General features: G+C 34.6%; 1 protein-coding gene across 4 annotated transcripts in view; it reads left to right on the forward strand.

Annotated features, from left to right (window-relative positions):
- LOC123691606 (transcriptional enhancer factor TEF-1) overlaps nt 1-12085 on the forward strand; it is a 70886-nt gene extending 58801 nt beyond the window's left edge. For 3 of the 4 annotated variants that reach the window (XM_045636091.1, XM_045636093.1, XM_045636090.1), the window contains 8 exons: nt 3136-3266; nt 3422-3520; nt 4459-4499; nt 7033-7204; nt 7842-7922; nt 8341-8507; nt 8896-9130; nt 11088-12085. In XM_045636091.1, coding sequence (XP_045492047.1) covers nt 3136-3266; nt 3422-3520; nt 4459-4499; nt 7033-7204; nt 7842-7922; nt 8341-8507; nt 8896-9130; nt 11088-11201 — 1040 coding nt within the window. In that variant the 3' untranslated portion in view covers nt 11202-12085. The remainder of the gene's footprint in view (nt 1-3135; nt 3267-3421; nt 3521-4458; nt 4500-7032; nt 7205-7841; nt 7923-8340; nt 8508-8895; nt 9131-11087) is intronic. The other variant, XM_045636092.1, reaches the window with a different exon arrangement.
- The last annotated feature ends 3030 nt before the right edge of the window (nt 12086-15115 follow it).

Below are 15115 nucleotides of genomic sequence, written 5' to 3' on the forward strand. Positions count from 1 at the left end.
ATGTATGACCGGGAGATGCACGTGAGCCGTAGTTAAGCGGCCGAAATGTTGCGGCGAGTTGTTGCAAACTGTTTGCTTACAAAGCGTGCAAGCTGCAAGCACGTTCGTGAGTTAAGACATTCAAAACCGCTCAATATCCTGGCAGTATGAAAGTTTCGTCGGCGCACGGCTTCACGTGGTCCGGGGGGCCGGAGGGTTCGCCGGGAGGGCTAAACTATGCGAAGAATGCGCAATTAGTGAGCGAGCGAGCGTGTAAGGGGCCCGGCCGCTAGGCGGCGAACGCAGTAAGAAAATATAAAGAAGGGGCGGGCTCCGCGCCCGTTGTTTAGCGCCCCGCCCGTCCTCGGGCATAACTCCCGATTGTCTCCCGAGAAATCCTCCTTAGAACCGTCTCAACTCAACCCTTTAAGGATTTGACTCGCATATCTTCCGTTTGGGTCAGCGTGAAATTCTGGCCCGGCGCCTGTCTCGCGTAAACATTTATTTTTTTGTTTTTACACTATCGATGCGAACAATTAATCCAATTCAATTGTATTCATACGAATTGCGAGTCGAATAAGTTTTATCCATTTTCAAATGCCGGTTCTACAAGAGCTCTACCCTTTATCTTCCTCTAATTTAATTTCTCTCCGTACGTCCGGTTGTCTGGAAGAAATCGCTACATAGACACAAACACTCCTTTTGTAGGTATCTACGCAAAGACACGAATTAAAATTATGCACATTGCATATTAATACCAAAAACATTTAACGTTTATATATTTTATACTGAAACACATCTTTTGTCTCTTTACCAAACTTTACAGTTAACATAGTTTCATTCAACAAGCATGTTGCTGAAGAAATATAATACACTGAACGTTATGCCAGAAATATATTCGCGTAAAGCTTTTAAAAGGTCACGGCTGATAGATAGGACGTTAATGTGTTTCTGATGGATCTTCGATAACTTCTCCGTTATAGAATAAATTATAGGTGAGCGATCGATACGCAACCCTAGTTCATTGAATAAAAAATTCAATATTGCGTTTTAATTATTGGAGAGCGTGTGCTCATTGATAAATTACGAGGGTGAATCACTCGTAGCGGCGCGATGAAAATACTGAATATTCATAAGCGGCAGCTGCACGCCGATGCACGCACAATTTCCTCCGCGAGAGGTGCGCGAGAGCGTGGCCGCGCGCTGGCACTCGACCAAATTAGCCATCTAACAAACCAATAAATAATGATCACTTGTTTTTCTATTCGCCGCGGAATAGAAACGTTCCGACTTGATCCTCTGCACCGCCCTATTTATAGATGCATGCGACGTTTCGGGTGAAAGCACTCTTAATGCTGGATTCGCGGGGACGCTCGCTGCGTGCATGTACGAGTGACACACGGTGGGTTTATTCGTGTTAACACCCGATTTGTCGAGTGGTCACCTAATTTTAAACGTCACCCGCTGTGAAAGCGCGCAATGGGTGGAGCGCTTTCGGAAATATAAGAGACGAAGTTACGATACTTAAAAGTTAAAACTTGAAGAATGTTGCCGTGGGTTAAGGCGGATGTTACTGTTGAAGTTCAGTAAGCTGTTATAAATTACACAGTCTATTGATAGGACTATAAATGTAAATTGAAATAATAAAGTAATGTTCACGAATAATGTACGTTATTGAAAAATATTACTTACCTATAAAACGGAGCTTATTAAAACTTATGGTGTAATGTGTATACGACACTAAATGATCGAACTACATTATGAAGTTTCAGATGTTTGTGACCCAATCACGTGGAAAGAGCAGAACATTTTTATGATAATGAAAATCCCTCTAACTCAAATATGTACGTCTTACCATAATGGTGTCTATTACACAATTATTCAAGTGAAATGATCTCTTTAATGTCGAACTACAAACACTCAATCACCATGAAACCATTCTTGATACTTCCTATAGCGTCTTTGAAATGATAATGCCTTTTAATAAGGCAAAAGCTCATGCAACTTATGTTCAATACGCTCGCAAGTCTTAAACAAAGGTGACAAATTTGGAACTATCAAGAGTTGGCTATGAAATAACGAGAGATAATAAACTAGGTATATCTATACGCACGTTTGCCTCAACGAGCAGCCAAGGGGTTAATTAAATTCGCACCAGCCGTCGCTCCGGCGCGGCGTCGCATTCCCCGAATTCAATGAGATTTCAATTTACTTTGGCCTGTCCCACACTTCTGTACACGGCGTCCACAAATTAATACTTTATTGTCCACGTTCATATGGGCACACTTCGATTAGGGATGCGACGGTTGTGATAGGGACATTTCTGTTTGACCATTTTCGAATTTGTTATAGAAATGAAGAAATAAAATGATGTGTAGATTTAAGATATTACGTTTGTTAATCGTGTTATTAATTAAATAGTTGCGGAACAGGCAAAACAAACTTTTCGATCGTAGAGAGTCGTGCAATAGCCGAAAGTAATGATGATCTTATGACGTATGTTTTAGGGATAGAGACAAGTTATATAATAATCATATAAGAAAATTTATTGGGTTTTTACCTCGTTTACACATAAGGGAAATATTTTTGGTATACCTAATCGAATAAAATGCTAGTTTATCACTAAATACTAGGAGTCTAGGAAATGACTACATGCCAAAAAGGCTGTGTACATATGGTTTATCAGAAAAATTTATTACGTATAAAATTTGGTATCACTTATCTTTAAATTGAAACAATACACATACACAAAATAATTTCTACGAACAAAGTTATTATAAAATATGGTTGTTTCTAAAATGGAATAACCAAATCAATTTGTTAGAGTAAATTTCGCCCTCTGCCAATCGACCCCGCATTCCTGTTCGACTGCAGTTTCAATAATTGAAAATAGTTATTCAAAATATTTTGAAAATTGTTTCATAACGATTTGGGCTGGTGCTACGCGGGCATAGCATTGCGCGTTGCTTTATCGGCTATGTCAAATATTTCGCGGACTATGGCAATTGGCGTTTTATCTCAAATATTGTGTTTTATAATAAACTGTTTAGATATTAGTAACACAATGTCATAATAATTTAACACATCTTGTTTAAATTTCCCGAATCCTTCCATGCAAGCTTTCAAGTTGATAAATTAATTCTCTCTAAATTACAGGAAGAAACGAACTTATAGCAAGATATATAAAATTAAGGACGGGGAAAACGCGCACAAGGAAACAAGTATCTTCACACATACAGGTTTTAGCTAGGCGGAAACTTCGAGAAATACAGGCCAAGCTTAAAGTGGTAAGTTCATGCCAATTAACACCTCGTATAAAATATCTCTAGGCTCTACGTCTAGTGACTATAGTACCCACTTGTGATAAGTATCGAAAAAAAATACAAAATCTTTTAGTAATTTAATGTGTAGCAAGACATTTAAAACGTGATAAATAATCTAGGACGGTGGTGTGATGAAAGAGAAGGCGATGCAGTCAATGAGCACACTATCTAGCGCTCAAATAGTGGCGGGTTTGCCTCACCCGGCGTACCATCACACGGTACATTTTTCAAGGCATGCCTTTGTGTTAATTCACACCAAAATAGCCTTTATTGTGTTGCTTCTATCTAGGCATGCCGCCATGCACGCAAATGAGGATAAACTGAAATAACATCGATTGGCTTTATTTATAATTTAACTTAGTTTCATGTATTTTTGTCTAAATCTTACCCTCTAGATACGGCGTTATGTAGAGTTAATATTGTATGTGTTGCGTTGCACTAATGCAGGTTTCTACGACGCCACTTACAAAGCTTTATCGAGTTGAACTAACTAGAAGCCTTTCATTTGATCATTAATAAATTTCTGATAACACGGTATAAACAGAGTGTATATTTTTAGACAGATTCAATATATTACCTAGAGATGATGTTTTACTTACTTAACTTAAAAAAAAATACATTTGCAATAGTTATTTGAGGTAATAATGTAAATTTTAAGTTATATATGTAAAGACTAGGTACAAATTTCGGACGGATTAAAAAATAATAATCATGTTTATTGACACTTTTACACATTTAGTGCAAAATATTGCTCTATCTTCTGAACCTTATGAGATACACGCATATAGAAAATAAAATACCATGAACTTTATTCATATCCAATAATTAATAAAGTCTATTTAAATAGATTTATTACAACACTTTATATGTACAAAACGTACATTCTATATAAAAGGCTTCAAAAACAAAGAAGTTGAAAATGAGTGATAATTGCCAGCTTCCTCATTAAACAGAGTGTAAACAGCAAAAGCAAAAACTTCCACTCATTTATATCTTACATTAATACGTTTCCATCTGCTTTTTAACAAAAATCACATAAGGAATATCAATCTTCTAATATGTTTACGCTTAAGAAAATATAGTCAATTTGCTGACTTGTAACATGGGTAATATATGCCTGTATGAGTGTATAACATGGTTTGTTTTTGTTTTTCAGCAATTCTGGCAGCCTGGTCTACAAGCTGGCACGTCACAAGAGTAAGTATTTTATTTTTATCCTATTTTACTAGGCCCTATTATTGTAAATATAGGTATAGGATGGGTGGATGTTTGTTACTAATTCCAACAAACAAAAATTATTTATTGTGCACCATAGAGAAAAATACAAATAAGGATACATATTATATATGTTACCGGAAATGTATGTAATCCGTCATTGTATACAATTCCTAGGAAATGTATATAATTCCTAAAATCGTACGGAAATGTGTGAAATAAATTTTTTTATACACATTTCCTAAATAGCTATCGGAAATGTAAAACATAAAGACGAATTTTCGGCATATTAAAACAGCTAGCCGTAATGTAATACGGTGGATTGTACAATCCGACTGCGACGACAGCGGGACGAGGGGACTGATTACCTTCTTGCAAAATGAAAATTTGATTTTATAAGAATAAATATAAGTTGATTTTGTGATATTTACGTTAAAAGTTAGATAGTTGATTTTAAAAATGTTAATTAGTAAGATAATAATATGAACATAATATTATTACAATTTTACGGTATGACTGTTACCCGATTGTATCAATAAGAGCTATAATAAAAAAATAACAACGTGTTTTATTACAGAAAGCATTTACTTTACACATTTCCTAATACGATATAGGAATTGTATATAATTCCTAGGAAGATAATACATTCTGTAGGATATGCATGCATTAAATAGTTTTTTAAACATTATTTTATACATTTCCTAAATAGTATCGGAATTGCACACATTTCCTAGGAATTGTATACAATTCCTTGATTTCATACATTTCCGGTAACATATACATAAGAGCAGTGGTGGCTCAGTGGTGAGACCTCGGACTTCGAATCGATAAGTCCGGGGTTCGAGACCAGGCGAGCGCGCAGGAATTAAATTGATTTTTCAATTTATCTGCGCATGTTGTAACATCACCACTGCTCGAACGGTGAAGGAAAACATCGTGAGGAAACCGACATGTCGAAGAATTAAAAAAAAAAAAAAAAAAAGTTCGACGACATGTGTCATCCGCCAACACGCACTTGGCCAGCGCGGTGGATTATGGCCTGTACCCTCATAGGAGGCCCGTGTCCCAGCAGTGGGAACGTATATGGGCTGATGATGATGATGATGATGATACATAAGTAATAAAATAGCACAATAGGCGGTTTTATCGCTCCGACAGCGATCTATTCCAGACAACCTGGTGGAACGTCTCCTTGAACACAGTGCATATTAAGTAATAACAATTCATACAAAAACCATACTGAACGAATTTTAAACATATTTGGCAGTGTTGTAGATCATACACCAGATGAACATAAACTGCAAAAATACGTCTAGTTTTTGATAGTGCTCTTGATCGTGCTTTCATACTAAACTTTTATTATATTCTGGGTCACAAAAAGAACTCCATACACATCGCGATAAATTCATCGATACTTGAATTTTACTAATATTGTCATCATGTCCTTATCTAATATATATAAATCTCGTGTCACAATGTTTGTCCTCAATGGACTCCTAAATCACTTAACCGATTATAATAAAATTCGGACACCATGTGCAGTTCGATCCAACTTGAGAGATAGGATAGTTTAAACACGTAGGTACCACGGGCGAAGCCGGGGCGGACCACTAGTAACCAATAAAACACACTTGTTCAGAGTTTATTATCCATTATATTATAGTTTTTGCTAACTGACTGACTGACTGTCAACACAGTCGCGGGCCACACTGTGTACAAACATAAATTAAAATGTGCAAAAATTATAAACAACAGTACTTGAAATAAACAGTACAACATGATTAAGATCGGTATCATCTGCGCGTTAAAAGAACTAGTTACACTACATTTTATTTATTGCCAAGTAATTATCGAAAATCATTAAAACACGATCCGTTATATTTTTTATATATATATGAGAAATAGTTGCAATAAAACTGCCATTTAGAGCTTAAGGGTTTCTAGGAGTGCTATTTTAGGAACCTTTGAACCGTTGTGTACGTAACTGTACTATTCTGGTTTGATCCTTTGCTACAAGCATATTGTGTGCAATACTTTCAATAGGTATACCAGTCTTGCTTGAATTTGATTAAATTTATACGAGATAAATTCACTAAAAATATTTTTTAAGATCTATAACAATTAAATATTAAATTATAATGAAAAACATTATTTGTTTGGTCTGAAGTTAGGCGCGAATCGACGTAAAATCGAAAACGTAAAATAGTCAGTTTCCCACAGTAATAAGAGCTATCATCACGAACAAGGTGACTGTTACAGTAACTACGATTCAAACTTAATGGCGGCTCGGAACATCGTACGATCCAATGCGCAGAAAACAATTTTAGATATTAGCGGAACGATAAGGGACCTGTGCGCACCCGCACTCGCACCTGAACCTAACTTCCGAACCGCCATTAAGTTTGAATCGAAACGCCAACTTCAGTTCAACCAATACGTTTAGGAATTGATAATGAAGGAATAATTAATAATGAATAATTATGAAGTAAAATAACCAAAAATCGTCCACTTCCAGTGTGAAACCATTCCCGGGCGCGGGCTACAAGGGTGTCCCCGTTGGCGGTGTGGTGGGGGGCGGTACAGACGTAGCCCCCCCTCCTCCCTGGGAGGGCCGCGCGATCGCAACACACAAACTGCGACTCGTGGAGTTCTCTGCGTTCGTGGAACACCCTAGAGACCCGGACACGGTGAGTTCCTTATGTTTTTATTTATATTTTGTAAAAAGCACCTAACAGACAGTTACTAAACATAGTTATATTAATAGTTAATTAATAAGCAGGAGGAAAAGAAAGGAGAAAAACGCAGAATCTCCACAAGTTTGAAAAAACTCACTCTAAAATGTCATTCTCAATAAGCAAATTGCAACGAACTGGATTCTTAATTTAAGTTAACATTGGTTACACATACGACATAATTAAGATAACATCATCATAAGTATACATAATTTCCCAGAACTAAGATGTAGTAGTTAATCGTTAGAAAAATTCTTGACATTGAAAATACTATATATTTTGGTGTGCTATGAACATAATATGCACGCAGTAGAATTTTCCTTGTGTTAAAATTCTCGGACATAGAAAGATATTAAAATAATCTCTGTACACAAATATGTTTTATAGGTGCCTCGAGAATGCTTATTTGACTAAAAAGTTTAAGTTATGTCTACAATAGAATAATACCTAACACTTACCATATTCACCAAAGATTGATTTTCATTTACTTATTACAGTTTTGCCCCCACAAAACTATTTTATGTATGATTTATTGTGTGTGTTGCAAAAAATTATCGTTTTATTAATACTTATATAACGGTTTATTTTCTAGTATCCACCGAGTACGGCGCCGGCGCAGCATCTCTTCGTACATATAGGTGGTACTGTCACATACGCGGATCCTTTATTAGAGGTAAGTCATTTTCTGTTGAACATATATTATGTTATAACATAAGATTTTATTAAGGATTCTAATCGAATAGTTGCTTTAAACAATAGTTAAAATAGCCAAATGAGTGAAAGTATGGGCTACGATTAATAATAATAATTAATCAGAATGAGAATCAGTATCTCTAGAATCATATAATATCTGCTGAAATAACTAGTTTTATGATGTGATCAAATTTGTTAACTATTCTTACTTCCAGGACACCATAAAAATTTAACATAAAAATGAAAAGTAACCAAATATTTAGAGATAACACGTGATCAAATTTGTTAACTATTCTTACTTCCAGGACACCATAAACAATGTAACATAAAAATGAAAAGTAACCAAATATTTAGAGATAACAAATGTTTTTATTAAAGATTTATTTATTTTATTTCAGTCAGTAGACGTACAACAGATTAACGACAAGTTCCCAGAGAAGAAGGGAGGTCTCAAGGAGTTATATGAGAAAGGTCCGCGGAACGCATTCTTCCTTGTAAAGTTTTGGGCGGACCTAAATACTAATAACTTGGACGATCCTGCAGCTTTCTATGGGGTGACTAGTGTGTGAGTATTTTATTCCTATTCTTAATAGGCTTACTAGTATTATGAATTAGTTTTCCACCAGCGGTTTACCCCGTGTGGAATTTACCATCTGAATTACTTAGTTGATTTGAATGTGAAAAATACCTTATCTAACCTCCCCTCTCTCCAGCCAGAAAAATCATACCATAGAACCTACTTTTTTCTTTTTTGTTCATGTCCCAACGGAGCGTTTTTATAGTATGATATATTTTGTATCCGGGATTTTTTTTTACGACTGCAAAGGATTTTTTTTTTCTGGACTAACTGGAACATTCACCTGCTCAAGAATATTCTCTATGCAGCGTCCTTCATTGACATATAATTTACCTAACATTTTAACACATATTTTAATACTATTTTCAAATTCCAGATACGAGAGCAACGAAAACATGACCATAACGTGTAGCACAAAAGTGTGTTCGTTCGGCAAACAAGTTGTGGAAAAAGTTGAAACGGAATACGCGCGATTTGAGGGCGGCCGCTTCGTATACCGCATACAGAGGTCACCCATGTGCGAATATATGGTCAACTTTATACACAAGCTGAAACATTTGCCCGAGAAGTATATGATGAACAGCGTGCTCGAGAACTTTACTATACTGCAGGTTAGTTGTACTTTCTTTAAATAAATAATAATAGAATAAAACTGCGCATACAGAGGTCGCCCATAAACTCAAACTCAAACTCAAACATTTATTTATTCAATTAGACTTCTTCGAGAAGCACTTTTGAAACGTCAATACATATTTTTAACATTTACCACCGATTCGGAAAGCAGTATCTATGGAGAAGAATCGGCAAGAAACTCCATAGTTGCTCTTTTAAATCATTTCAGTATTACAATTTAATTTTACAAAATATGTAAGTAACTGTACGTATATATCATAATATGCCAAAGAACTGTCCTGTGGTTTTTACGCGACAACCCTCCATGGGTTTTTATGTGCGAGTATATGGTCAACTTCATACACAAGCTGAAACATTTGCCCGAGAAGTATATGATGAACAGCGTGCTCGAGAACTTTACTATACTGCAGGTTAGTTGTACTATCTTTAAATAAATAATAGAATAAAACTGCGCATACAGAGGTCGCCTATGTGCGAGTATATGGTCAACTTTATACACAAGCTTAAACATTTGCCCGAGAAGTATATGATGAACAGCGTGCTCGAGAACTTTACTATACTGCAGGTTAGTTGTACTATCTTTAAATAAATAATAATAGAAGAAAACTGCGCATACAGAAGTCGCCCATGTGCGAGTATATGGTCAACTTCATACACAAACTGAAACATTTTCCCGAGAAGTATATGATGAACAGCGTGCTCGAGAACTTTACTATACTGCAGGTTAGTTGTACTATCTTTAAATAAATAATAGAATAAAACTGCGCATACAGAGGTCGCCTATGTGCGAGTATATGGTCAACTTTATACACAAGCTTAAACATTTGCCCGAGAAGTATATGATGAACAGCGTGCTCGAGAACTTTACTATACTGCAGGTTAGTTTTACTATCTTTAAATAAATAATAATAGAATAAAACTGCGCATACAGAGGTCGCCTATGTGCGAGTATATGGTCAACTTCATACACAAGCTGAAACATTTGCCCGAGAAGTACATATATGATGAATAGCGTGCTCGAGAACTTTACTATACGGCAGGTTTGTAATGCATTCGTTGTCATGACATTGGGTCTTACTCCACCCATTATAGCTGATTTACACAGGGTCAGTAGACGAGTCAGTCGCGGCGCCGAAATTCGGCGCCGCGACTGACTTTAACTGTTTACATAGACTTCAAGCCTCTGTACTGACTTCAAATCTGTTTACACAGGGTTTTTTTTCGGGTCAGCACTGATTTGCCTCGAATTTGTAGTCAGTTACTGACCCTGTGTAAATCAGCACTTATAAACCGGGATACGAATTGTCACAAGAAAAAAACTGATAAGATATTATTGAGATAATATTACTACGTATGGAGAAGACACCACGAACACAATCTGTGCGCCATTTTTTTGCTCTAACTAAGTTTTAAGTTTTAAAAATTATCATCTAGTTAGGTACTTACCGATGAAAGTTATTCCTTTGCACTTTTCCGCATTATTTGTGCAATATTGTAACACACACACAAAGGCATATTTGATGCGTTTCACTTTAAAACAAATAAAAAATGAGCGTGCAGTTAAGCCATATGGCTTATGGTGAGCGGAAAATAAGTGATGTAGGCGGTGTCGTCTCCATATGTATATCTCAATGTAAGATATATTTTGTTAAATTCACAAACCTTTGTAAAATTGAGTCTGCTTTTAAAGAAACTTTCTCCCGTCTTTTGTCAAACTTTTCATTGATAATCCACTCTTATAGGTCTCCTCTATAACCTTTCTTATATATATTATAATAAATTGTCTAATCTTTACATCAGGATTATTTAAACGTGAACAAATACTTCTCAAGAAAAGGTCAACCGAACAATGTAACCCCTTCTACTTTATAAAACATTAAGCATAGATAAATAATTAAATAAATTGACAGTCTAACAATATTTATTTATTTCCAGGTGGTATCAAATAGAGACACACAAGAGACTTTACTCTGCGCGGCGTTCGTATTCGAAGTGTCGAACAGCGAGCACGGCGCACAACACCACATCTACAGGCTGGTTAAAGACTGAATTAACCACTCGGGTGTTATTTGTACTGTTTTTCCTAAAAAAACGTCGCGTTTTTCGTCTGTTCCAGTTTCTGGGATTTGTTTTGGAAAAAATATTGCATAGTGATTCGGATTTGTGACTCTTTTTGCAACTATATCGACTGGTGCGATGCAATCTGTGACATTATTATTTATATTTTTTTATTGTCTGTGTACGTCCGTTACATAGCTACAGATTCGCAATAATGACGTTTCAAGTGTATTTTTTACAAATTGTGACTTTTTTTTGTTTAGTGCAATATTTTTGTTTGTGCAAAATATTATATTTCGAATATAATTTGAAAATCAAAGCTTCCAGCAGTTTTAAGATCGGATATACTCGTTATTTACAAATTACAATAACGCTTCAAGGAGATTGTATATAAATATTGGCCTGTTCCAATTATATGATTTTAAATGAAAGTAGGTGAAATCGTTATGTGATCTGAAAATAATGCTACAAGTATTTTTATAAACGAAATTTTTATGTATAGCTCAATTTTAATATCGTATAGTTTAACTTTGTCCGCGCCGTGTGGACAAGCCTACTTTTCTATACTCTATGATTCTTTTACAAGTTCTCATTTGTCCTTTGTTTTTAAAAAATCTAATATTTCTAAGGGATTAGACGCATGTAAAATAAAATCATAATACTAATAAAGATTATAAATGAATACACACAGTGCCTCTAATAATTATGTTACATTAACATAAATTACTTGAGCGTTTTTAATATTTTCACTAAAATAGAGAAATTAGTGAAAACATTAAAACATAGTGTAGAAATTGTGAATCATGCATAGTTCGGTTAAGTGTAGGGATAAGGAAATGTCTAAAGAGAATTATTACATTTTCGCTGATGGTGCAGTTTTGTTGCTTTTGCTGTTCTACTTACACTAAATTTATTTACTATTTTTATTTCACCTCTATCGTATCTGTTTTAATGTTTTATCAATTTTATATCAATGATATTTAATTTTATAATCAATCCATACTATATATAATATATACTATATAATATTATAAATGCGAAAGTAACTCTGTCTGTCTGTCTGTCTGTTACTCAATCACGCCTAAACTACTGAACCAATTTTCATGAAATTTGATATGGAGATATTTTGATACCCGTGAAAGGACATAGGCTACTTTTTATCCCGGGAAAATGACGCAATCCCGAAAATCCCACGGGAACGGGAACTAATGCGGGTTTTTCTTTGACTGCGCGGGCGAAGCCGCGGGCGGAAACCTAGTAATCATATAAATGAATTGAATTTTTTAAATTATTTTATCGATTTTGCCACAGCAGTTTTTGCCGTTGTTTGTAACATGTACATAAAGAAACTTAAGTGTTCAAATGTTAACACGATTACTGTAACATATAAATAATAAATATCATTTCTATGACGTGTACAGAGTAGCTTATATAGAGAATAAAGTATTTTCTGATTACCTTAAACTCACGAGCATATCGTATTCTTCAAGCAAAAATTATATGACAATAAGATTAACATTTGGCAGCTAGATAGTATTTCTTACGATTCGTCTATATAATTTATAAAATATTCTATTAGTTTAATGATAAATCGTTTTGTGAACTCTGAGCTATATATAAAACGCCTGGTTTTGGTATTAAAAATGATTGCCCTTGGAAATTATTTGAAATTAATTCGTACATAATAATTGCTACTTATTTACAAGTTTTTCAAATATCATCATGCAAAGTTGGCCAGATGGTATTGCAGTAGCTGTTATATTCATAGCACATTTTTCTGTAATATTGCAAATTTCTTATTGAGTTTTCAGGATATCAACTATAAACTGTTTCTTTGTGTGTTTGATTATTTATATTTCAACGTCTAAAGTACAAACGCACGTCGTTCATCGACCCTCTCCATACATAAATACGTGGCAATGATTTGATCTCTCTTTTAGTCAAATATTTTAAAAATGGCGTCGTAAGCGCTCTTAAGTTTAACATCGGTAACTGTGCATTACATAGATTTTAGTTGGAGACACGATAGGTAAATATTGTTTGATAAACAATAAGAGATTTTTTTGTATTTATTTCATAGATTTATATTAGATAAATTGTAAAGTGAATAGATTAAGGACGGAGTTTTTTTTTCTAATATGGCGATGGTCGTTCGGAAAGTAAGAGTTAGTACTTAAGCGGAACTTAATTTTTCATTTGCTTCGTCGCCTTTAGTTTCCGAGAGCGAAAGATATCTGTATTGTTGTGATTTTTCTTATGTACTCAAACGAGATTATGTCTCTTTTGCTTTTAGCGACGCGATAAGTGACGTCGGAGGTAGATAATATTATAGTGTAACTTGTAAATATAATTTAGTGCATTTCTTTCGGTTGTAGCGTTCTAAGTGTATTGTTTGCTTCTACAAGTCTTTCATATCGACAATCTGCCATATCAATATGAAAAATATTTTATAGTCTATAGGTTTGGGGTGAATCATTTGTGTTAGTTTTAGTGTAGAAGAATTTGAGTTTCTTTTGACATTCTTCGAATCCCTCCTTCTCATATAATCGGCAAATGATTACCTGCAAAACTATTAGACAAGTGTACAGTATTTTAAATATAATATTACGTTAAAGATTTGTATGAAAATTTAATTATATTGTCTTCTTAAAAATTATGTGTTATTATTTGAAATTACCTTTTCCTGGGAACTGATGCATGGCTACAAATAATAAAGTGAAACTTCTTTAGGCCCGTTGAGAGTAAAGTTTCATGGCAATACCGTTACGTCAATAGAGTAATATTGGTATCTTAGAATCTTGTCAAAGAAGTTTCACTTCTGACACATGTGCCTGGCACACACGCTCTTTTTTAACCGACTTCAAAAAAGGAGGAGGTTATCAATTCGGCCGGTATGTTTTTTTTTTTATGTATGTACATCGATTACTCCGAGGTTTCTGAACCGATTTACGTGATTCTTTTTTTTTCGATGCGGGATGGTGTCGAATTGGTCCCATAAAAATTTTATTCGGATAGGCCCAGTAGTTTTTATTTTATGGGCATTTTTGCAAGTGCAAGTTTGAAGTCGGTTGTTTTTAACGCAGTTATCACTTGTTATATCTACTATACCATATCAAAGAGTTGTTATTATTTTGGTTCGTTATTTTCAAATAATATTCTCGCACCGATAATTACTTTTGAGAAAACCTTTGGCTAATTAGTAGCGCATGCGAAGAGATATGACGCAATAATAACAAAAGATTTAAGTTCACATAGAACGTCGTTATCTTATATCAAAATAACAACAATATTCAAAGTATCCATTACTTGTTACCCTTGTCCTCTATTCGATAGCCAAAACTTTATCTCTTTATTAATATGTAATTATCCATAATTTATATTGATAATTGATTCAATAAGATTAGCACAGAAAAAGCGATAGAGTAATAATGATATGGGAAGTATTGACAAAACTACGTTATTCGGGCAGGGTTTGATTCCTACTATAATTGAAGTTACATATGGAAAGTTCAATAGACACTTGGAAACTTTATTTTCTAAAATAACTTAAAATATAGAATTAAAGGCCATAGAATTGAGAAGTCGTGGGTTCGATAACCAGTTAAAATAGTGGAGGATGAACAATATGGCCATAGAATTGAGAAGTCGTGGGTTCGATATCCAGTTAAAATAGTGGAGGATGAACAATATAGGCACCTACCTACCTTCCTACCTACAAATGAACATATTGATGACTTCTCGAATAAAGAATCTGTATTTATCATATTATTTTTTTATGTCAAACCCTTCGTCATACATATATATCCCACATGGAAATGGGTCTAGAAAAGATGAAACACTACCTACATGTCTTTTTTCGATTAATTTAAATATTCTCGTTACATACGAAAAATATGAGTGAAATA

This window comes from Colias croceus, chromosome 5 (genome assembly GCF_905220415.1).
Source record: "Colias croceus chromosome 5, ilColCroc2.1".
Classification (NCBI taxonomy): Eukaryota; Metazoa; Arthropoda; class Insecta; order Lepidoptera; family Pieridae; genus Colias; species Colias croceus.